The sequence below is a fragment of the Budorcas taxicolor genome, chromosome 8, assembly GCF_023091745.1.
Source record: "Budorcas taxicolor isolate Tak-1 chromosome 8, Takin1.1, whole genome shotgun sequence".
NCBI lineage: Eukaryota > Metazoa > Chordata > Mammalia > Artiodactyla > Bovidae > Budorcas > Budorcas taxicolor.
In genome coordinates this window covers 77,117,400-77,142,844 of record NC_068917.1, presented here as the reverse complement: position 1 = coordinate 77,142,844, position 25,445 = coordinate 77,117,400, and the positions used below count along the sequence as shown (strand labels likewise).

At 47.6% G+C, this 25,445-nt stretch overlaps 1 protein-coding gene across 1 annotated transcript; it reads left to right on the top strand.

Annotated features, from left to right (window-relative positions):
* Positions 1 to 532: 532 nt before the first annotated feature.
* On the top strand, positions 533 to 20,519 carry TRIM35 (tripartite motif containing 35). Its single transcript, XM_052644865.1, has 6 exons — positions 533 to 1,004; positions 12,471 to 12,566; positions 14,671 to 14,901; positions 15,221 to 15,243; positions 16,066 to 16,184; positions 17,702 to 20,519. The coding sequence occupies exons 1-6, from the start codon at positions 570 to 572 to the stop codon at positions 18,277 to 18,279; spliced, it is 1,482 nt and encodes a 493-aa protein (XP_052500825.1). The 5' UTR covers positions 533 to 569; the 3' UTR covers positions 18,280 to 20,519.
* Positions 20,520 to 25,445: the final 4,926 nt, after the last annotated feature.

Genomic DNA, 25,445 nt, shown 5'->3' with positions numbered 1-25,445 from the left:
TGCCCCCTGCTCTCATTTCTTCCTTACCCCAGCAGGCAGGAACTAAACAGGCCAAAATAAGTAAACAACTAATTCAAGGGCGGGCATAGACCTTTCAAAGGGGCACTGCAAACTCAAGCGGTGAAAACGCTAACAACGCTGTAAGATCACACTCTACTCGGAACCAGGAAGTAAGGAGCTCTGGCTTCTCCCACCTCGCGGGCCTGAGATTTCCGGGAACCAAGGAAGTGTCTCCTAGACTTCATTTTCCATTTGAAATCGGAAGTAGGTTTCAATGCTACGGAAGCCCTTGAGCACCGACGGGTAGTTTTTTTTTGGCTAAACTTGACGGGCACGCCTAGAACGCACGCGGACCGCAGAGCGGATGGGCTGCGCCCTCTTCCGGGATTTCCCGAGCTGACCGGAACTGGGGCGGAGCCTCCTAAGCACGCCCCGAGCAATTGGCCGGGGCCGCTGTCGCTCAGTGCTCCGAACGGAAGAGGCTGGGCGCCTCTCTCAGGGTCGGGGGAGCGGTCAGGCGGGTGGGAGGGACTGGAGCGAAAGTTACCGGCTCGAGAGCCGGGAAGGCTATGGAGCCAGGCCCCGCCGCCTCCCCTGGGCCTTCCCGCTCCTTCAAAGAGGAGCTGCTGTGCGCCGTCTGCTATGACCCCTTCCGCGATGCCGTGACTCTGCGCTGCGGCCACAACTTCTGCCGCGGGTGCGTGACCCGCTGCTGGGAGGTTCAGGTGGCGCCCACCTGCCCGGTGTGCAAGGACCGCGCGGCCCCCGCCGACCTGCGCACCAACCACACCCTCAACAACCTGGTGGAGAAGCTGCTGCGCGAGGAGGCGGAGGGCGCGCGTTGGACCGGCCACCGATCCCCACGCCTCTGCCGCCTGCACCGCGGCCAGTTCAACTTCTTCTGCCTCGACGACAAGGAGCTGCTGTGCTGCTCGTGCCAGGCCGACCCCCGGCACCAGGGACACCGCGTGCAGCCGGTGAAGGACACCGCCCACGACTTTCGGGTAAGAGTTGCTGCGGGCGGGAGTTGGCCGAGCGCGCACGTGGACCGGAATCTAGCATCCTGACCCCGCTGCTCCTGCACTCCAGCCTGCCAGGGCTGGGTGTGCCCAGTCCCGTCCCTCTTACCCCTGCCAGCTTGCTGGTGCCTTCTCAGGACCCCGTCTTCTCCTGGTAACATACAGAGCCTACATCGAGCACCGCCCACGGGGTCTGAGATGGAGGAGAGACTGTCAACAGGAAGTCTGAGAATTGGGGTTACAAGATGTTCTTAAGACCGCCCGCCCACCTCTGAAGGGCTGAGGCTCTGCACCCTTTCTACCAGGCGAATGTGGCTCATGCCCATTTTAGAAGCACAGGTTGAGTAAGTCCAGTAACCCTGGAACTTGGTACACAGAAGGCAGAGGTGCAGCACCCGAAGTCCTGGTCAAGGATATGGAGCTTTTAGGTCTCCCCCGAAGCCTGGTGGGCTGCAGTCCATGGGGTCGCTGAGGGTCGGACACGACTGAGCGACTTCATTTCACTTTTCACTTTCATGCATTGGAGAAGAAAATGGCAACCCACTCCAGTGTTCTTGCCTGAAGAATCCCAGGGACGGGGGAGCCTGGTGGGCTGCTGTCTATGGGGTCGCACAGAGTCGGACACGACTGAAGTGACCTAGCAGCAGCAGCAGCACCTCCCTCACCTACTTCCCGGGCCCTGAGTATTGGATAGCTCTGGGGAGGCCTCTGGCCCTGGCCAGCTAGTATATCCTGGATCACTCTCTCTGCATCTCCCATGCCTGGAGTTTCACTGGTTATAAATAAAGGAGCTCCAATATTTTGGCCGCCTGATGTGGAAAGCCAACCCACTGGAAAAGACCCTGATGCTGGAAAAGATTGAGGGCAGGAGGAGAAGGGGACCACAGAGGATTAGATGGTTGGATGGCATCATCGACTCAATGGACAGGCGTTTGAGCAAACTCGGGGAGATGGTGAAGGACAGGGAAGCCTGGGGTGCTGCAGTCCATGGGGTGCCAAAGAGTCAGACATGACTGAGTGACTGAACAACAAGAAAAATAAAGGAGCAACTTATAAGGGAAAACTAACATGAAGTTTTTGGCACAGGAAGGAAAATGATCAGGAAATAAGGATTAGCCAGCTCAGGAGTTTTCAGAATTTCTGACCTTTGCTGGCCCATTGTTGTTCAGTCGCTCAGTCGTTTCTGATTGTGACCCAATGGACTGCAGCACACCAGGCTTCCCACAGTGAGAAATATTTTTTTCCATTATTACTCAGAACAGCCACATGTATGTATCATGTTCTGTATCAGTGGAAACAAAAATTCTGTGAAAATCTCTATTGTAGCCTGACATTTTCTGTCATTGTATTTTAAAAATTGCACAGGCTATAAAACATTATTTTATCACCTACTAATACCAACTAATACATAGGTCAGACCCACAGTTTGGAGAACACTGGTTAGCTAGTCTGAAGATGAGTGTATTGAAAATAAGTGTATTTCAAAAAGTTGAAAATAATTCTATAAGAATGCCTATTCTTCAGATACTGTTTTAGTTTGGTTTAATGCCTTTGTTGTTGTTATTTAGTCACTAAGCTGTATCTGACTCTCTTATGACCCAATGAAATGTAGCTTACCAGACTCCTCGATTTTCTAGGCAATAATACTGGAGTGGGTTGCCATTTCCTTCTCCAGGGGGTCTTCCTGACCCAAGGATCGAACCCACGTCTCCTGCATTGACAGGCAGATTCTTTACTACTGAGCCACCAGGGAAGTTCACAGTGAAAGTAGACAGTTCCATATACATTTTGGCAAAGTCCAAGTGAAGGAGAGTGTCATCAACATGCTTATTTGAAGAGTGTTTGAACAGCAATGCTTTTTCTTATTTTACCTGACAGAACTGCCAGGTCCTGATTTGAGACAGCCGATGTATTAATAAGTGTGGGCATTTTGGGCATCCTGGGGGCTGGTATCGAGGTAAGGGGACACTATGGATCAAGTCGTGATGAGTCACTGTGGGGCTGGCAGATATAGATCAGGAAGGTGGGTGGGGGTCAAGGCCAAGAACACTAAGGCAGAACCTCCAGGTCTGGGCTAAGCCAGGATTCAAGATCAGTGAGCCAGGTACCAGGAAGTACATACGGTCTAATGACCTGTTACTGTTTATTCAACAGATGTCTTATACTGCTAGGCCCTGGGGATACTGCACAACAGGAGCTGAACAGTAATTCGTACCTTCATGGAGCTTTAAGCAAAGACCCAAGGAATAAGGAGGTGTTAGCCAGGCTTTCTTTCGTGCATTGGAGAAGGAAATGGCAACCCACTCCAGTATTCTTGCCTGGAGAATCCCAGGGATGGGGGAGCCTGGTGAACTGCCATCTATGGCGTCACACAGAGTCGGACACAACTGAAGTAACTTAGCAGCAGCAGCCAGGTGAAAGGGGTCAGAGAAGGTATTTCAGGCAGTGGCATGTGTAAGGGTCCAGAGGAGGGAGGCCAGATTTTCCAGTACCTAGAGAATTTCAGGGTGAGAAAGAATGAGGATGGAGATGCAGAAGGAGCCAGGAGGTCCCAGGCTTATCCTTTATCCTGAAGACTGTAGAGAGAGGACTTCCCTGGTGGTCCCATGTTTAAGACTTCACCTTCCATTGCAGGGGGTGTGAGTTTGATCTCTGGTTGGAGAGACAAGATCACACATGCTTCGAGTCCAAAATAAAAGCAACACTCCAAACATAGAATAGAAGCAATATTTTAACAAATTCAGTAAAGACTTTAAAAATGATCCACATCAAAACAAAAAAATCTCAAAAAACCCCCCAAAACCTGGGAAGTAGTGGGAATGTTTTAAGCAGAGGAAGGATGCCATCCGAGCAGTGGTCACTCAGGACAGTGTCTCTGAGGGGTCAAGGAGTCCAGTCCCAAAGATCTGAGGAGTGTGCTCAGCCTGGTGCCAACTGGCATCACTTGTATTAGACAGCTGTGTGCCAGGGCTGTCCTGGGAGCTGAGACTGCAGAGGTCAGTAAACCAGAGCCCTCGCCCCATGGAGCTGGGGGAAGTCAGCCAGCAGAGAGTCAAGTTGTAGTTCTGGATGGTTGGAGTAGGTGGAGGTGTAGGGAGAGTAGCATGGGAAGGCAGGAGAGGTGAGAAGGGGCCAATGGGGAGCCCAAAAAGCTTTTGCATGGGGGTTTGGCAATTTGATTTGTGTGTTGGAGACTACTTTGGCAACCACATGAGGAACTCCACCAAAAATAACAACCATAGCAGACACCATCCTTTTTAAAAATAATTATGTATGTATTTTTGTCTGTGCTGAGTCTTCATTGCTGCATGCAGGTCTTCTCTAGTTGTGGCAAGTAGGGGCTACTCTCTGGTTGCCGCACATGGGCTCAGTTGCCCACACTTCGTTGCTCCACAGCGTGTGGGATCTTCCTGGACCAGGGATTGAACCTGTGTCCCCTGCACCGGCAGGGAGATTCTTAACCACTGAACCACCAGAGAAGTCTGCAGCCAATACTTTTTGAGCACTTACTATGTACCAGGTACTCGTAAGTGTTTTTGTCAACACATTTAATCCTCACAAAAACTCTTTGAGGTTGTGTATTTCCAATTGCTGTTGTCATAAATTGCCACAGACTCTGGTTGAACACCGTACAGATTTGTTATCCCACAGTTCCGGAGGTCAGAAGTCCAAACATCAAGGTGTTGGCAGGACCCTGTGCCTTTTGGAAGCCAGAAGAGGGTTCCTTTCATTGTCTTGTCCAACTTTTGGAGGCCCTTTCCTCCATCATCCTGAAGTACATCATTCCAGTTTCTGCTTCTGTTGTCTCATTGTCTTCTCTGACTCCCTCTTGGAAAGACTCTCATGATTACAGGGAGCCCCTGTGGACAATCCAGGATGATCTCCCCATCTTAAAGTCCATATTTTAATCACATCTACAAAATCACTTTTGCCACACGAGGTAACACATTCTCAGGATTAGGACCAGGGACATCTTTGGAGGAGGGTATAGCAACCCACTTTCACTGCAGTATTCTTGACTGGAGAATCCCATGGAAAGAGGAACGTGGTGGGCTACAGTCCATGGGGTGGCAAAGAATTGGATGCAACTTAGCACACATCTCTGGAGGAACTGGTATTCAGCTTACTACACCTGGGTACTATTCTTCCCATTTTACAGACAGTAATACTGAGTCTCAGAGAGATTAAGTAACTTGTCCAAAGCCAGAGCAGTTACTGTAGAGTTCACCTGGGACCTTGCTCTGCTCTTACTCCAGTGAGTGACATTGATAGACCCTTCTCTGGTGTTGGGCTAAGGTCTTCCCTACCAGCCCACTTTTCCGGGAGCTGTGAGGGCAGCTGCCTCTGTGTTTGGGTTCTTAGAGGCTTGTGTGGATGAGGGCCCCCATCAGTGGGCCAGCAGGTATGGACTGAGTGCCTGCTTTGTGCCAAGCCAATCCCCTGCCTTCTTGGAGTCAGGTGAGCATGATTGAATATGTGCATGCATCCTCAGTCGCTCAGGCATGCCCGACTCTTTTTCGACCCCATGGACTATAGCCTGCCAGGCTCCTCTGTCCATGGGATTCTCCAGGCAAGAATACTGGAGTGGGTTGCCATTTCCTCCTCCAGGGGATCTTCCGGACCCATTTCCTGCATTGGCAAGCAGATTCTTTACCGCCTGAGCCACCAGGGAGCAGTGGATGGAAGCCTCTGTCTTTGCAGAGCAAGCCTTCATTCTGTCTGCAATTTATGAAGCATCAGTGTGCTTGGTGAGAGGACCAGGCATGAGGACCTACCCCCAGGAAGCCTGCAGCCTTTCCAGGAATGTGAGACAATGATGCTGGGTATGAAGTAAAAGTGTCCATGGAGGGGCAACTAAACTACACTGGGGAAATCAAAGCAGGGTTCTAGAGGAAGTGGGGGAGGGGCCCAAGTCGAGTTTTCAAGGCCATGTTGGGATAGTTGCCTGAAGCAGGCGGGGATCGGAGAGAAGCAGCAGTCTATGTGGAAGGACATGCTGTAAAGCTTTAAATACTGTAGAAGATTATCTTTATGACCTCAGCGGAGGGAGGTATTTCTTAAAACCAAGGAGCACTAATTCTGATTTGTCACCTTGGATTAGTGTTGCTGATCTTGATCGTCACATAAATGGGTTGAAACTGTATGTACTTTCCTGCAAAATAATATATACATATACTTTTTGACTCGTCTATGTATCAGTCAGTTCAGTCACTCAGTCGTGTCTGACCCTTTGCGACCCCATGAATCGCAGCATGCCAGGCCTCCCTGTCCATCACCAACTCCCGGAGTTTACCCAAACTCAGTCGAGTTGGTGATGCCATCCAGCTATCTCATCCTCTGTCATCCCATTCTCCTCCAGTCCTCAATCCCTCCCAGCATCAGGGTCTTTTCCAGTGACTCAACTCTTAGCATGAGGTGGCCAAAGTATTGGAGTTTCAGCTTCAGCATCAGTCCTTTCAATGAACACCCAGGACTGATCTCCTTTAGGATGAACTGGTTGGATCTCCTTGCAGTCCAAGGGACTCTCAAGAGTCTCCTCCAATACCACAGTTCAAAAGCATCAATTCTTTGGCGCTCAGCTTTCTTCACAGTCCAACTCTCACATCCATACATGACCACTGGAAAAACCATAGCCTTGACTAGATGGACCTTTGTTGGCAAAGGAACGTCTCTGCTTTTAACATGCTATCTAGGTTAATAATAACTTTTCTTCCAAGAAGTAAGCGTCTTTTAATTTCACGGTTGCAATCACCATCTGCAGTGATTTTGGAGCCCAGAAAATAAAGTCTGACACTGTTTCCACTGTTGCCACATCTATTTGCCATGACGTGATGGGACCAGATGCCATGATCTTCGTTTTCTGAATGTTGAGCTTTAAGCCAACTTTTTCACTCTCCTCTTTCACTTTCATCAAGAGGCTTTTTAGTTCCTCTTCACTTTCTGCCATAAGGGTGGTGTCATCTGCATATCTGAGGTTATTGATATTTCTCCCAGCAATCTTGATTCCAGCTTGTGTTTCTTCCAGTCCAGCGTTTCTCATGATGTACTCTGCATATAAGTTAAATAAGCAGGGTGACAATATACAGCCTTGACATACTCCTTTTCCTATTTGGAACCAGTCTGTTGTTCCATGTCCAGTTCTAACTGTTGCTTCCTGACTTCCATATCGGTTTCTCAAGAGGCAGGTCAGGTGGTCTGGTATTCCCATCTTGTTCAGAATTTTCCACAGTTTATTGTGATCCACACAGTCAAAGGCTTTGGCATAATCAATAAAGCAGAAATAGATGTTTTTCTGGAACTCTCTTACTTTTTCCATGATCCAGCGGATGTTGGCAATTTGATCTCTGGTTCTTCTGCCTTTTCTAAAACCAGCTTAAACATCTGGAAGTTCACGGTTCACGTATTGCTGAAGCCTGTCTTGGAGAATTTTGAGCATTACTTTGCTAGTGTGTGAGAAGAGTGCAGTTGTGTGGTAGTTTGAGCATTCTTTGGCATTGCCTTTCTTTGGAATTGGAATGAAAACTGACCTTTTCCAGTCCTGTGGCCACTGCTGAGTTTTCCAAATTTGCTGACATATTGAGTGCAGCACTTTCATAGCATCATCTTTCAGGATTTGAAACAGCTCAACTGGAATTCCATCACCTCCACTAGCTTCATTCGTAGTGATGCTTCCTAAGGCCCACTTGACTTTGCATTCCAGGATGTCTGGCTCTAGGTGAGTGATCACACCATTGTGATTATCTGGGTCGTGAAGATCTTTTTTGTATAGTTCTTCTGTGTATTCTTGCCACCTCTTCTTAATATCTTCTGCTTGTGTTAGGTCCATACCATTTCTGTCCTTTATCAAGCCCATCTTTGCATGAAGTGTTCCCTTGGTATCTCTAATTTTCTTGAAGAGATCTCTAGTCTTTCTCACTCTATTGTTTTTCTCTATTTCTTTGCACTGATCACTGAGGAAGGGTTTCTTATCTCCCCTTGCTATTCTTTGGAACTCTGCATTGAAATGGGAATATCTTTCTTTTTCTCCTTTGCTTTTCACTTCTCTTCTTTTCACAGGTATTTGTAAGGCCTCCTCAGACCGCCATTTTCCTTTTTTGCATTTCTTTTCCATGGGGATGGTTTTGATCCCTGTCTCCTATACAATGTCATGAACCTCTGTCCATAGTTCATCAGGCACTCTGTCTATCAGATCTAGGCCCTTAAATCTATTTCTCACTTCCACTGTATAATCATAAGGGATTTGATTTAGGTCATACCTGAATGGTCTAGTGGTTTTCCCTACTTTCTTCAATTTCAGTCTGAATTTGGCAATAAGGAGTTCATGATCTGAGCCACAGTCAGCTCCTGGTCTTGTTTTTGCTGACTGTATAGAGCTTCTCCATCTTTGGCTGCAAAGAATATAATCAATCTGATTTCAGTGTTGACCATCTGGTGATGTCCATGTGTAGTCTTCTCTTGTGTTGTTGGAAGAGGGTGTTTGCTATGACCAGTGCGTCCTCTTGGCAAAACTCTTAGCCTTTGCCCTGCATCATTCCATACTCCAAGGCCAAATTTGCCTGTTAATTCTACGTGTTTCTTGACTTCCTACTTTTTCATTCCAGTCCCCTATAATGAAAAGGACATCTTTTTTGGGTGTTAGTTCTAAAAGGTTTTGTAGGTCTTCATAGAACCGTTCAACTTCAGTTTCGTCAACATTACTGGTTGGGGCGTAGGCTTGGATTACTGTGATATTGAATGCTTTGCCTTGGAAACGAACAGAGATCATTCTGTTGTTTTTGAGATTGCATCTAAGTACTGCATTCTGGACTCTTTTGTTGACCATGATGGCTACTCCATTTCTTCTAAGGGATTCCTGCCCACAGTAGTAGATATAATGGTCATCTGAGTTAAATTCACCCATTGCAGTCCATTTTAGTTCACTGATTCCTAGAATGTCGACGTTCACTCTTACCATCTCCTGTTTGACCATTTCCAATTTGCCTTGATTCATGGACCTGACATTCCAGGTTCTTATGCAGTATTGCTCTTTACAGCATCGGACCTTGCTTCTATCACCAGTCACATCCACAACTGGGTATTGTTTTTGCTTTGGCTCCATCCCTTCATTCTTTCTGGAGTTATTTCTCCACTGATCTCCAGTAGCATACTGGGCACCTACCAACCTGAGGAGTTCCTCTTTCAGTATCCTATCATTTTGCCTTTTCATACTGTTCATGGGGTTCTCAAGGCAAGAACACTGAGGTGGTTTGCCATCCCCTTCTCCAGTGGACCACATTTTTTCAGACCTCTCCACCATGACCCATCCGTCTTGGGTGGCCCCACACGGCATGGCTTAGTTTCATTGAGTTAGACAAGGCTGTGGTCCGTGTGATCAGATTGGGTAGTTTTCTGTGATTATGGTTTCAGTGTGTCTAGACACACACTGAAACCATAATCACAGAAAATGCGTCTGTATATGTATCAATAATTTATTCCTTATTTATTGCTAAGTAGCTTTCCATATGTAAAAGTTAAAGTGTTAGTTGCTCTGTCCTGTCCAACTCTTTGTGACCCATGGACCCACCAGACTCCTCTGTCCATAGAATTTTCCAGGAAAGAATATTGAGTGGATTGCCATTGCTTTCTCCAGGGGATCTTCCCGACCTGGGGATTGAACCTGGGTCACCTGCTTTGTAGGCAGTTTCTTTACCATCTGAACCACCAGGGAAGCCCAGCTTCCCATTTAATAATATCATCATTTATTCACCCATCTCTTGTTGACCAACATTTGGTCATTTCCAATTTTTGAGTTTCCTTAAGTTTTTAAGATGTGTCGTTCAGTTAGACATTTATGGGAGGAAATTTTCATTAACATGCTAGGTTATTTAAGGAGTTGGGCAAAGTATGGACAGAATTATAAGCTTTTATTCTCCAGAAATAAAAACATTGACAGTATGTTTGATGTCAACTAATTTGGAAATAAGATGGCACATTTGGAAACACAACAGACAACTGGGCAACACAGTAGTAGCTCCCTTAATGAAACAGGTTGGGTAATGTTGTGGTTAACACTGTGGCCTTCATTTTTGGGCAGTTCTGCAGACAGAGCCTGGTTCTGCTGCTAACTATAATTTTGGCATGTTACTTAATTCTTCTGGGCTTCTTTTCTCTTTTATGTGTTAGGAATATAGTGCGTAGCTCGCAGAAATGTAAGAATTCAATAGAATGATATTTGTAAAGGACCTGATTTAGTGCCTTGTGCAAAGTGCATGCTCAGTAATCACTGTTCATTAGTGATAATACAGACTTTCCAGGTGGCGCTGGTGGTAAACAACTTGCCTGCCAGTGCATGAGACATAAGACATGTGGGTTTGATTCCTGGGTCCAGAAGATCCCCTGGAGGAGGGCACAGCAACCCACTCCTGTATTCCTGCCTGTAGAATCCCATGAACAGAGGAACCTGGCAGGCTATGGTCCATGGGGTTGCAAAGAGTCAAACATGACTGAAGTGACTTAGCAGAGCACAGCAATAATACAATCATTGGTAAATCTCACCAGCGAGCAACTCAGAGAAGGACACACATTAGGGCTGGGACTTGCTGAATTGAAGCAGAACTGTCCAAGTGATTAAAAAGTTTGAGAAAGACAAGGGACTGTTACCCCTTTCCCTCTTCATTGCCCCATAATTCCCTAACTCGAGGTTGAAGGGCAGAGGGTCAGGGGTGTGTTCTTTGGGGCCAGCACAGCCCTGGGTAACATGTGTGGGCAGTTGCTTTAACCCTGACATTCACAGTTATTTCACAAATCATGGAATTTTTCTTTGGCATAATATTACATTACTTTGCTACAAAACATCTCATCCCATCAAATAACACATTGGGATGACATTTCAGTGGTTTTGTGGGACACTTATGCTAATGTTATTTTGCTATTGAAGTGGTATAATTTAAGGTGTAATATAAGGTATAATATCTCTATACCTTAGAGATATTACAGAAAACAATATTTTTAAAAAATCTGTTAAATATTGTCAAGAAGAACATAAGGATGACCAGAATGAACTGAAAAGAAAACTAAACCTGCAGTAAAGGAAATCACTGTTTATTTTCTGTAGAAGTGTGGTTAAAAGAATAGACTGTGGGGTAGGACACATGGGCTAGTTATCTGTTGCTGTGGGACAAGTTACCCCAAACATAGTGGCCTCGAACAAAAGTGTCTACTGTCTCATGGTGTCTGTGGGTCAGGAATCTGGCATGACTGGATTGGTGTTTCTGCCTCAGGGTCTCAATGGTGCGGCAGTGTGAACCAGGGCTGCAGTCTCATCTGAAAGCCCAAGGAGGCCAGGATCCCCACTCAGGCTCACTTGTGTGGTTGGCAGCAGGACTCAGGTCCTCATGGGCTGTTGGTTGGACACCCTTACTTCCTAGCCCCATGGGCTGCTCTGTTGGTTGGATCACTTCCATCTGATAGGGAGCAAAAGAGGGTGAGAAAGGGTCAGTGCAGGCTTTTTGTCACCTCAGCTCATCTCCCGTCACTTTTGCCATATTCTGTTGATTAGAAACATGTCTTCTGTAGATCCAGCCCTCAGGGAGGGGCTTTCAGCAGTGCAGTACTGGGAAGTAGGGATCCTTAGGGCCATTTCCAAGGCTGCTTCCTGCAGTCTGGCCCCAGTGATTGATGTCCCTCCCACCTGCAGAGCACTCCCACCCCCTCTCAGGATCCCCAGTCATCTTGTCCCATTAGAGCATTAGCTCAAAGTCCAGAATCTTGTCATCTAAACCAGGCCTAGGTGGGGATGAGGCTTTAGGGACTAAAAACACAGCTTAAATTTACCACTCTGTTACTATCTACATAGCATTTACATTGTACTTGCAACTACTTACACAGACTTTTATACTAGCACTGAAGCATTTTCACATAAGGGACTTAAGCATCCTGGGATTTCAGTATCTGTGGGGATCCTAGAACCAACCCAGGATGACTGTGGTTTAGACAAGGTCCTGGGGGAAGAACTGGGCTAACCTCGTGATCAGACCTGTTCTTTCATGACTGTAAACCAGTCCAGTTCACGAAGTCGTGAAGGAGGCCTATGAGCACATTGTTGGCCCCCAGCTCGGGTTCACTCCGCTGCCTGCACCAGCTTTAGGCTTAGCAGGATGTCCTTCTGTTCTGCCCTGTGACCAGCATGGAAACTAGTCCCTGTGCCTCCTCAGCTGTTTCCCTTTCTGTATCGGGTGTAAACGAAGGTGCTGGGTTAGAGGGTATCGGAGGCCCTTTGTGCTGTACACCATCAGGTGGAGGGTCAGAGCTGTGCTTTCCCCACTGTGTCCCCCAGCATGTGGCTGGACTGGGTTCAGTAAATAATGGTCGAGTGGTACCCACAGTGAAGTGCACCTCCAGCTGTGATGCGGCGTGCTGCGTCCCTGCCCGGCCTCTGCCCCTAACCCACCTCCTTCTGGTCCCTCTTGGCAGGCCAAGTGCAGGAACATGGAGCACGCGCTGCGGGAGAAAGCCAAGGCCTTCTGGGCGATGCAGCGCTCCTATGAGGCCATCGCCAAGCACAATCAGGTGAGTGAACACTGGGGCTGAGGGTGCAGATGGGCACACCTGGACTACCGTGGGGTAGAGGTGCGGGTGGTCTGGCCCTGGCCCTGGCCATGGCTGCTGCTACAGGGTCAGCCTTCACCAGCCCTGCTGGCGAGCACAGCTGTGCCCTTGGGTGCTGATTGTGATGTTGTGACATCTTCAAACACCTGGGCATGGCCACGCCAGCAACCACCAAGCGGCTTCCGCAGCCCCCTGTGCCTGTGAACTCAGACTGATGACAGGTGGAATGCTGCACCACCTGCTGGGGTTCTCAAACCAGCGACACCCCGATTCTCACACCTCACATCCACCGTCTCCAGAATGCACCTGTCCATTGGTCGCCCTCTCCACTCCCAGCATCTGTTCCAGGTCCCCATCACCTCTGCCTGCCCTCCTACTTGGGCCCCATGCTTTCGCGCTTGTATGCAGTCCACACTCCTTGCAGTGGACTGATCTTTTAAATAAAATAGATCGGTTGTGTCACTCCTCTGCTTAAAACTGTCTAGTTCAAGCTCCTCACCATGGCCTCAAGGGCCCTCATCCAACCCCTATGCCCCCCAGCTTCATCTCCCCCCAAGCTTGGCCAGTGCCATCTGCCTGGCTGGCCTGATGTGGGATGCATTGGGGATACCTGGGTTGTGTCCGTATGTCCAAGTGACAGCCCCTGTCTGTCCATCCCAGCTGCTGTAGAATTCTCATGTAGTCAGTTGTGGAGAGTCAGGATTCTGGCTTGATTAATACTTTTCCTCTCAATTCAGTCCATCCTGGTGGATGAGAGGTGAAAGTTTGTGTCTTCCCCTTTATTGAGAGGCTCCGTGGCCAGTGTGAGGCTGGCTGGAGCTGACTTTGCACTGGCTGGCTTTTCCTGTCCACTCTATTTTTTATCCCCCTGTGTGATAAGAATCCTCCCAAATTTCACTCTCTTCCACTGTACATTGTCAGTCTTTTTGCCTGATATTTCAACTATGCCATCTCTCCTCCTATGCTTTTCTTTGGTTATTAAAGTAAGTCAAACAAAGTGTGTGCTTCCTTTCAGAAGAATAACAGCTATCTGTATTTTTTCTGTGAATGTTCACATTCTTTTTCTTGGGATGTTTGTCTTTTCTTCTTGTAGAGACTTAAGAGCACTTTGTATATGAAGAATAGCAATCTCATATATGTTGGAAATATTTTTCCTAGTTTGCCTTTTTTCAATAAATTGTGCATGCTTGCTCAGTCATGTCCAACTCTTCGTGGCCCCATGGACTGTAGCCCTCCAGGCTCCCCTGTCAATGGGATTTTCCAGGCAAGAATACTGGCGTAGGGTTCCGTTTCCTCCTCTAGGGGATATTCCTGACCTAGGGATTAAACCCTTGTCTCCTGCATTGGCAGGCAGATTCTTTACCACTGTGTCATCTGGGAAGCCCTTTCAATAAATCATTTCCCTCCCTTTCAGTGAATCACTTAGTCATATTAGCATGTTATTGATTCAGTTTCAAAATAAATTCTATTTTTTTGGGTAAGCATCTATCAGATCTATCAAATTTGAAGTCCTAATATTGGAAGGTGAGTGATTTTTAAAAATCGTTGCTGTTTGCGACAGTTCACTTCTGTGATTCAGAGTTTCCCTCACTATCGTACAACCTGTGCAAGTACAAAATATTACTGAGGAATTTATAGAATTGCAGTTGTCCTCTATAAGCACTGATTTTGTTTTATTCATTTATCTAAACAATCTCATTATGCTGTTTGACTTTTTTATTTAAAACATTTCTTTTTTAAAAAAGCTTTTGGCCGCACTCCGGGGTCTTCCTTTTGGAGGACCAGCTTAGTTGCCCCAAGCCATGTGGGATCTACGTCCCATGCACTGAAAGGGGGATTTTCAACCCCTGGACTACCAGGGAAGTCCCTATGCTGTTTGACTTACTTTAAACTTACAAATATGTGCTAAGAAAGCTGAATCTCTATTTTATCTTCGGAGGTTCTGCACATGATTTCTTTTCTTAAAAAATGGAGTTCCTTTGCTAAACATCTGGGGGCCCCCCGCTGGGTGATGGCTGAGGCTCCGCCCCTCCTCTGCCCCACCCGGCCCCACCCTGTGCTGCAGGTGGAGGCTGCCTGGCTGGAAGCACGGATCCGCCGGGAATTTGACAAGCTCCGCGAGTTCCTGCGTGTGGAGGAGCAGGCCATCCTGGATGCCATGGCCAGCGAGGCAAGGCAGAAGCAGCACCTGGCAGAGGAGAAGATGAAGCGGCTGACGGAGGACACGGAGGCCTTGGCCCACGAGATTGAGCGGCTGCAGATGGAGATGAAGGAGGATGACGTTTCCTTTCTTATGGTGAGGAGTGCAGCGTCCAGATCTAGTGACAGGGGCCAGATGTCAGAGGCCAGTGGGGACCCTGAGATCAGCAGCCCTGGCTGTGTTGTTTTTAAAATATCTATTTATTTATTAAAGTATTTATTTTGGGGGTGGTATTGCCGTTGTAACAATATTATTAATAATTTAATTATAGCAATATTAACCTTAATATTATTATTAATTTAATAATATTAAACTTCTAATCCATCAACATGGGATGTATGCCTCCTTTTGAGGTCAGAGGTTTATATGTTTTCTCTGTGTCTACGTTTGTGTATCTGTTTTTTTTTTTTTCCAGAAACACAAGAGCCGAAAACGCCGGTAAGTTGCCAAGTCTGATGAGGGAGGGGAAGCATAGGCAGAAATACCAGGGGTGCAACCTCAGGTGGCACCAGGCCAGGCAGGTGGTGAGGCCAGCTGGTGCAGTACAGAGGCAGCAGTGGGACCGGCCAAGTGGAGAGCCCTCTCTCAAGACCTCCAGTTTGCAGTGGTGCAGCGTTGTCTTCTTGAGGGTGGAGTGTGACCATCTATTATGTGGAGAGAGATCGTCATCCTTCATGGTGCTCGTAGTTCTCTGACGGTCAGCCCAACATTTAACCTTGTTTCTTGGTCAGCCCCCCCCCCACCGAGAGTCTCAGGACATACTAGTTTGTGTTGATGGTTGTTGGGGTCACAGAGATGAATATGGAATAATTGTGTCCCAGTCAGAGCTGTACAAAGATGGAAGAGAATGCTTTGGGTGGTAGTGAGTTCCCTGTCACTGGAGGTGTTCAAGCAAAGGCCAGTGACACTTTCAACATGTGGGACTAGAGGGCCCCTAAGGTGCCTTCCGACTCAGACATCCTATGACCTGATGTGTATGTGTCATTTCTGCTCACATGAAATTAAACCATGTCTCAGAACCTCCTGTTTATATTTATCCCGGCGAGGGCAGGAAGGGCTCTAGTACTGAGTCCTGACGGGTATGAGCCGCCCAATTGGTTCCTAGTTCATTTCCCAACAGAGCCCGTTGTAGGTTTGCCTTGAAAAAGGCAGCCAGGAAATGCAGACCTGAGGCAAGGGATCCTGTTTCCAACTGACTGAGCTAGGCCCAGAACGCCTGGCCCTGGCCCTGCCCTCCAAAGCCCACTTCTCCTTTCCCAGCCTCTTCTGCACGATGGAGCCGGAGCCCATCCAGCCCGGCATGCTCATCGACGTCTGCAAGTACCTGGACTCCCTGAAGTACCGCGTCTGGAGGAAGATGGTTATGTGTGTCGAATCTGGTGAGTGGGGGCCCTAGGCAGGTGTAAGAGGCCGAGGGAGGTCATGCTGGGCAGAGGGCCAGCTGAACAAACTCCTTCCCGCTTCCTGCCGCATAAGATCTCCTCCTCCCTGCACTGGTCACCTTTCCAGCCTCTTTCACGCAGGTCCCTGTGCCCTGCTCCACTCCTGTCCTGCTTCTCAAACCATTCCTGACAGAGTGCCTTCCTTTTTTGAGTCCTGACACTTGGCCACCTCTCTGGAAAGAGCAGCTGACTTCCCTTTCTATTCAGAACCATATTGTATAGATAATGAAAGAGAAGAGCTCCTCAGTTTAGGGCTGCCTCTCCCAAGGTGATGCTAGCCCATGCAAGTCCGTGTGGACTGAATGTGTCCCCGACCAAATTCGTATATTGAAGGCCGAACCTCTATGTGATGGAATTTGAAAGCAGGGCCTTTGAGAGGTGATCATAGTTAGAAGAGGGCATGTGGATGGGGCCCTCTGATGATCAGATTAGTGCCCTTTTAAGAAGAGACACCAGAGAGCTGGCTTCTTTTCTCTCTCGCCCTCTGCCTTTGAGGACATAGTAAGAAGGCAGCCATCTGTAAACCAAAAAGAGGGCCCTCACCAGAATGTAAGCATGCTGGATCCCTGGTCTCAGAATTCCAGAAGCAGAACCATGGGAAATATTGTCCCTTAAGCCACCCCATCTCTGATACTTTCGCAGTAGCATCCCAAACTGAGATGTGATTTTATGGGGAGAAATGTCAGTGACCAGGGGCATGTCACATGCTTTTCTAAGGTGGTACAGGCATCTTGTGAGGTTCACTGGCTTTCTGAGGCTATACAAAAGACTGAAGTCTGGATGCTTTAAAATGACAGAATTTTATTCTCATGGTTCCAGAGGCTAGAAGTCTAAAGCCAAGGTGTCCGCAGGGCCCACTGCCTCTGAAACCTGTAGGGGAGGATCCTTCTTTGCGTCTTCCTAAATTTTGGTATTTTCTGGTGAGCTCGGTGTAGGTAGTTGCAGCACTGTGACCTGTGCCTCCATCATCAGAGGGCTTTTCCCCTCATGTAACTGGTTTTCTCCTTTTTTATAAGGACAACAGTTATATTGGATCAGGGGCCCCCTCTCTTCCCAGCTGATCTCATCTTAAATTGTTAACATCTGTCAAGAACCTCATTCTCACATAAGGTCACTTCCTGAGGTGCTGGGGTTAAGACTTTAACATAGCTTTTTGTAGGGCACATTTGTTTTTTTGAACTTTTATTTTGTATTGGGGTGTAGCTGATTAACAATGTTGCGGTAGTTTCAGGTGAACAGTGAAGGGACTCAGCCATACATATACATGTATCCATTCTCCCCCAAACTCCCATCTCATCCAGGCTGTGCAAGGCACATTTCAACCTATAATGCAACCCCCAGCCCAGGGCAGCCCCCTTTGTTCACTGGGCCAGGTGGAACACAGTGGGTCAGTTTAGGGGGACCCCAGGCCACAGGCTGGTCTGATTTCCCCACTCTCTTCCCTCTGCACCCAGTGCCTTTCAGCCTTGATCCCAACACCGCGGCTGGCTGGCTCTCCGTGTCCGATGACCTCACCAGCGTCACCAACCACGGCTACCGGGTGCAGGTGGAGAACCCGGAGCGCTTCTCGTCGGCGCCCTGCCTGCTGGGCTCCTGCACCCTGTCGCAGGGCTCACACGCCTGGGAGGTGGACCTGGGGGCACTGGCCAGCTGGCGCGTGGGGGTGGTGCGGACGCGACAGGATGCGGGCACCGAGGGCCACGCACACAGCTGCTACCATGACACGCGCTCGGGCTTCTGGTACGTGGGCCGCACGCAGGGCGTGGACGGTGACCACTGCGTGACCTCGGATCCCGCCACGTCACCCCTGGTCCCCGCCATCCCGCGCCGCCTGCGCGTGGAGCTGGAGTGCGAGGAGGGCGAGCTGTCCTTCTATGACGCTGAGCGCCACTGCCACCTGTACACCTTCCACGCCCGCTTCGGGGAGGTGCGGCCTTACTTCTACCTGGGCGGCTCGCGGGGTGACGGGTCCCCAGAACCACTGCGCATTTGCCCGCTGCGCATCACCATCAAGGAGGAGCTGGACAGCTGAGGACCCTCAGGCCCGCGGGACTCCACTTGCATCCAGCAATCGGTCCCATTTCCTTCCTGTCCCTTCCCAAAGCCACGCTCGCCTTGGTACCTCTCTACCGCCTGCCTTCTTACCAGGATCTTCCTACTGACCTACCCTGTCATTTTCTGTGGCTCCAGGCCATGGGCCTCTTCCTCCTTTTTTTTCGGTCCCTTCTCTCCCCTCCTTTGAAAGTCAGCTAGGAGACATCTCCTGGGTCAGGCTTTTTCCAAAGTTGTGGCATCCTCTGGATGTGAATTTCCTGGTCCAGATTCTAAGATTTCTAGGGATAATGTTTGTTTCTAGAGTGGGTCTGTTTAAAAAATGTAGGTTTTTAAAAAAATCATTTTTCAAGTGTTGTGAGGCCAGCAGATGGGAAGGGACTGCTGTTGAAAAGAGTTTGTTACTTACAGTTCCTAGGAGAAGGGGTGCTGTGGTGGGGGTGGTGTTGGGGGCGCACCAGGGGAAGCACCAGAGTCCCTGGGAGGCAAGGGCCGTGCTTTTCTTGGAAAGGAACAGAGGAGGCAGGGTACTGGGTGAGTGGGTTTATGATCGGCAAGTCTGAGTACTTTTCACAGGTTCTGGGGCATAGTGGCTGCCCCTGGTTGTCCTGAAACCTGGCTGTGGGTTGACTGTGCATGTGTGCGTGCTCAGTCATGTCCTACTCTTTGTGACTCTGTGGGCTGTACCCACCAGGCTCCTCTGTTCATGCAGTTTTTCATTCAAGAATCCTGGAGTGGGTTACCATTTCCTGTTCCATGAAATCTTCCTGATGCAGGGACTGAACCCGCATCTCCTGCATTGGCAGGTGGCTTCTTTACTGCTGAGCCACCTGGGAAGCCTGTGGGTTGGTTAGCACAGGGGATTATTGGCTTGGAGTGGATCCCGGTGAGAGCCTGGCACAGAAGGTGGTTGGGGTACCGTTTTGCATGTAAAAGATTGACTGCATTCAAAAGGCACACTCACAGGGGAGTTGTTTGTTGTCTGCAGGAACTTGCTGGCCAGGAAGGCCCCAGGAGCCAGCGTGGCCCCAGGAGCCAGAGTGTCAGGAATTCAGAAAAGTAGAAAATATGGTTATTCTAGCACCATTGCCATGGCTTTGGGCAGGACCCATGCCCTGGCTTATCTGTCACTTTATACTGTTTAAAGCTGCTCTGTGGGCCTCGGTGGCACCCTTCAGGGCGGGGGTGGGGACAAGGCTGCCCACCCAATTGGCTCTAACTTATAGATTAAGACTTCTTGCACAATTTCCTCTCAACAGAGTTTCCAGAGCACTTTAAAAAACATGATTTAAATAGCATGGTTTTCACTTTCCTCATCTGCAAATGAGATGGTAGATCTGGAAGGGGATGGATGTGCTGCAGTTGTGTGGAGGACCTTTCTGTGGTTCCTCTCACAGAGGTACAGAAGGAGGAGAAGAGGGGCCGTTTGTGTCAGGAGGGAAGGGAGGCGATTCTGTCCAGGGAGGGGGGTCGGTGTCAGGAATGAGGAGGGGGGCTCTCCAGGGCTCCGGTCTTTGCTGACCTCAGCCTGCTCGTTCTTGCTCTGCTGCCCTTTACATCTTCATCCTGATTTCTTCTCCCTCTGCCGTGCCTCCAGACTCCTGTCTCACCTTTTCGTCTTCACAGGCCCATGGAGAGTTTTTAATGGTCACCTCCTCACTTGTGTCCTGGGACAGGGAATGTCTCCCTGTAGGAGCAGTGTTCTGATGGAGGTGTTTTTATCAAAGACTCACACACTTTCTCCTGCTTGTGTCTCCTAGTTCACCAAAATGGACATTTTAGACAGAAATGATGATTCAAAACTAAAAATTGGTTATAAGTGTGATGTGTCCATCATTGGTGGCCAGGGGAGGGAGGTGGTAGGATATACCACTGAGTCAAGGGGACCAGGTGCAGGAGAGGGGTGAGGATGTTGGCAAAGGGGTGGATGTGAGCTGAGTGGCCCCTCTAAAGATGCTCAGATTCAGCAAAGCTCAAGGCACTTTGGACCCAACACATCTGAGTCTGTTGTGCACTTTCTACCATAAAGTATTTATCTAGACCGTTAAATGCAAATCACTACCTAATAAATCTTGACCTGAAACTGTTTTATTAGTTGTAAACTTTTAAAAATGTTTTTCCTTTCTACCTTAGGTGTTGGAAGGGCTTTGTTTGTTTTTACAGGATATTGTGGATTGCCTAGGCCCCTTTTTACCAAAATAAAGTGTTTGAGCCAAAGTATACTTTTTTTTTTTGACATTTTCCTTTCCGTGTTCTCATAAGCGAAAAGTTTCATTTACCTTGTAGCATATATTCAATGTTTTTGTTTTTATCATGGATAATCTATTATATGGATATATATATACTGCATTTTACTTACCAACTCTTCAGTTGGTGAAAACATTTTGATTGTTTTCACTTTTTGCCATTATGAATAATGCTGCTGTAAACATTTGTGTGCAAGATTTTGTGTGGACATATGTTTTTTGTTTTCTTGGATAGGTAACTAGGTACAGACTTGCTGGATCATGTCCTGACTCTCGTTTAACCTTTTGAGGGACTGCCAGGCTGTTTTCCAGTATGGCTGCACCTTTGTATAGTCTTATAATGTAGAGGGGTTCCAGTTGGTCCATATCCTTGTTAGCACTTGTTCAGTTCAGTTCAGTTGCTCAGTCGTGTCCGACTCTTTGTGACCCCATGAATCGCAGCACGCCAGGCCTCCCTGTCCATCACCATCTCCTGGAGTTCACTCAGACTCACGTCCATCGAGTCCGTGATGCCATCCAGCCATCTCATCCTCTGTCGTCCCCTTCTCCTCCTGCCCCCAATCCCTCCCAGCATCAGAGTCTTTTCCAATGAGTCAACTCTTCGCATGAGGTGGCCAAAGTACTGGAGTTTCAGCTTTAGCATCATTCCTTCCAAAGAAATCCCAGGACTGATCTCTTTCAGAATGGACTGGTTGGATCTCCTTGCAGTCCAAGGGACTCTCAAGAGTCTTCTCCAACACCATAGTTCAAAAGCATCAATTCTTCGGTGTTCAGCCTTCTTCACAGTCCAACTCTCACATCCATACATGACCACTGGAAAAACCATAGCCTTGACTAGATGGACCTTAGTCGTCAAAGTAATGTCTCTGCTTTTCAATATGCTATCTAGGTTGGTTATAATTTTTCTTCCAAGGAGTAAGCGTCTTTTAATTTCATGGCTGCAATCACCATCTGCAATGATTTTGGAGCCCCCCAAAATAAAGTCTGACACTGTTTCCCCCTCTATTTCCCATGAAGTGATGGGACTGGATGCCATGATCTTCGTTTTCTGAATGTTGAGCTTTAAGCCAACTTTTTCACGCTCCTCTTTCACTTTCATCTGGAGGCTTCTTAGTTCCTCTTCACGTTCTGCCATAAGGGTGGTGTCATCTGCATATATGAGGTTATTGATATTTCTCCCAGCAATCTTGATTCCAGCTTGTGCTTCTTCCAGCCCAGCGTTTCTCATGATATACTCTGCATATAAGTTAAATAAGCAGGGTGACAATATACAGCCTTGACTTACTCCTTTTCCTGTTTGGAACCAGTCTGTTGTTCCATGTCCAGTTCTAACTGTTGCTTCCTGACCTGCATACAGATTTCTCAAGAGGCAGGTCAGGTGGTCTGGTATTCCCATCTCTCAGAATTTTCCAGTTTATTGTGATCCACACAGTCAAAGGCTTTGGGATAGTCAATAAAGCAGGAATCGATGTTTTTCTGGAACTCTTGCTTTTTCCATGATCCAGCGGATGTTGGCAATTTGATCTCTGGTTCCCCTGCCTTTTCTAAAACCAGCTTAAACATCAGGAAGTTCACGGTTCACGTATTGCTGAAGCCTGGCTTGGAGAATTTTGAGCATTGCTTTACTAGCATGCGAGATGAGTGCAACTGTGCGGTAGTTTGAGCATTCTTAGGAGAAGGCAATGGCACCCACTCCAGTACTCTTGCCTGGAGAATCCCATGGACCGAGGAGCCTGGTGGGCTGCAGTCCATGGGGTCGCGAGGACACGACTGAGCGACTTGCCTTTCACTTTTCACTTTCATGCATTGGAGAAGGAAATGGCAGCCCACTCCAGTGTTCTTGCCTGGAGAATCCCAGGGACAGGGGAGCCTGGTGGGCTGCCATCTGTGAGGTCGCAGAGTCGGACACGACTGAAGCAACTTGGTAGTAGTAGTTGAGCATTCTTTGGCATTGCCTTTCTTTGGGATTGGAATGAAAACTGACCTTTTCCAGTCCTGTGGCCACTGCTGAGTTTTCCAAATTTGCTGGCATATTGAGTGCAGCACTTTCAGAGCATCATCTTTCAGGATTTGAAATAGCTCAACTGGAATTCTATCACCTCCACTAGCATTGTTTGTAGTGATGCGTCCTAAGGCCCACTTGACTTCACATTCCAGGATGTCTGGCTCTAGATGAATGATCATACCATCGTGATTATCTGGGTCGTGAAGATCTTTTTTGTACAGTTCTGTGTATTCTTGCCACCTCTTCTTAATATCTTCTGCTTCTGTTAGGTCCATACCATTTCTGTCCTTTATCGAGCCCATCTTTGCATGAAATGTTCCCTTGGTATCTCTAATTTTCTTGAAGAGATCTCTAGTCTTTCCCATTCTGTTGTTTTCCTCTATTTCTTTGCATTGATCGCTGAAGAAGGCTTTCTTATCTCTTCTTGCTGTTCTTCGGAACTCTGCATTCAGATGCTTATATCTTTCCTTTTCTCCTTTGTTTTTCACCTTTCTTCTTTTCACAGCTATTTGTAAGGCCTCCTCAGACAGCCATTTTGCTTTTTTGCATTTCTTTTCCATGGGATGGTCTTGATCCCTGTCTCCTGTACAATATCACGAACCTCATTCCATAGTTCATCAGGTACTCTGTCTGTCAGATCTAGGCCCTTAAATCTTTTTCTCACTTCCATTGTATAATCATAAGGGATTTGATTACTTGTTACTAGCACTTGTTCGGAGAAGGCAATGGCAACCCACTCTAGTACTCTTGCCTGGAAAATCCCATGGACGGAGGAGCCTGGTGGGCTGTAGTCCATGGGGTCACTAAGAGTCAGATACGACTGAGCGACTTCACTTTCACTTTTCACTTTCATGCATTGGAGAAGGAAATGGCAACCCACTCCAGTGTTCTTGCCTGGAGAATCCCAGGGACGGGGAAGCCTGGTGGGCTGCCATCTATGGGGTCGCACAGAGTTGGACACGACTGAAGCGACTTAGCAGACTTAGCAGCAGCAGCAGCACTTGTTACTGTCTATCTTTTAACTTTGGCATCCTAGTAGATGTGAGGTCATGTCTCATTGTAGTTTTGACTTGGATTTCCCTAATGACTCATGGTATGGAGCCTCTTTTCAGGTGCTTATTGTCCATTTGTTTACCTTCTTAGGTCGACTTCAGATCCTTTGCCCATTTTAAAATCTTTTTTTCGTTGTTATTGTTTTCACTATCCAGTTGCGAGAGTTCTTCAAGTCGCTCATCAAGTACATGATTGCCAAACATTTTCTACCACTCTAGTTGTATTTTCACTTTCTGGAAGGTGTCCTTTGAAGCACAGAAGTTTTCATTTTGGGGTCTGGTTTATTTTTCTTTTTGCTGTTTGTGTATCCTGGAACTCTAACCTTTGACACGGCCCTTAAGCCAGTTCTAGGTTTTGGCTCAGGCATGGGCAGCCATCTCAGCATGGGTAGCCATTCTATTGACAAAGAGCCGTAGTCCAGGAGCCCATTCCTTCTTCCCTTGAGCCCTCCTATCCACATGATATGATGATTGAGTGTGTGCATGGGAGCCCAGGTAAGCTGTACCCGGAAGTTTTATAAGCTGGCAGCATCTTTGGTAAAGAGAAAGCAGCCGGAACCAGAAACCCAGATTCCTACACCCAAGTTCCAGCTGTATGATTTATGAGCTACTGAGCCTTCGAGCCTCTGCTCCCTCATCTAAATGAGGATTTGGGGTACCTACCTCAGGTTGTTGTAGAGATTAAACGAGGGGATTTGTGGGTTACAAATGCTTTGTGTTATGTCCTAAACATACTATAGACTCAATGTGTGTTGGCTAATTCTTCAGAAAGTGGAAGATTTTGAATGTTAACATTATGGTTCATGTTAAGGAAAAACCCCAAAGGAAATTGAGAAATGAACTTACATTGGGAGTGCTTAAATTTCTTGAGACTGGAAGGTTATAGACATAAAACTTATGTTTATTAAAAACAATGTGGGAAAATGGTTATGTTGTAATGACCGAGAAGACTAGGATTTATACATATAGACATGCAACACCCAATTTGTCTCTAATTTGTGTGTGTTGTTGATGAGATCACCTGCTTATGTGGCTGTAAATTCAAAAGGTACAAAAGAACAGCCTTTCCCACTTCTGCCCAGACACTTAGCCCCCTTCTTTGTGGATAGTCATATTACCATGAAAAAAATCCTTCCAGAGGGATTTCGTGTACAGCAGTATTCTGCTGTGAGTATATTCTGGTTCCCCTGATACACTCTAATTTAAAAGCAGATACTTGGGGGGCTCTGCTGGTGCCTCAGTGGCACAGAATCCACCTGCCAGTGCAAGGAGACATGGGTTCGACCCCTGGTCCAGGAAGATTCCACATGCCATGGGGCAACTAAGCCTGTGTGCTGCAACAACTGAATCTATACCCCAGAGCTCGTGCTCTGCAACGAGAAGCCACCACGGTGAGAAACCTGTGCACCGCAACTAGACAGTAGCCGGTGCTCATAGCAACTAGAGAAACGCCTGCGCAGCAGCGAAGACCCAGCACAACCCAAAATAGTAAAAGCAGATACTCTAGGTCTGTATCTCCAAGCAACCCAACAAAAGGAGACAACTCAAAGGATGTTATTAAGATAATCTCCTCCCCTTTAAGAGGAGGTTTGTCATGGGTGTTTTCATGTAGTCAGTTCAACTGGTGCATTCAGCTTGTTTATTTCACCGTAAGGTTTTAAAACAGGGAAAAAAACAAAGTGGAATTTTAGCTGCTCATGACATAGAAGACAAAGCTTACACTTGAGACCTCAACATACGTTTTTAAAATCTCAGTCCTTACCAAGGTATCTAGTGACCTATATAGCTAGTGTGTTAGTGGGGGATGAATGACCTGGGTTAAAAGTCTGCCTCAGCCGCTGTG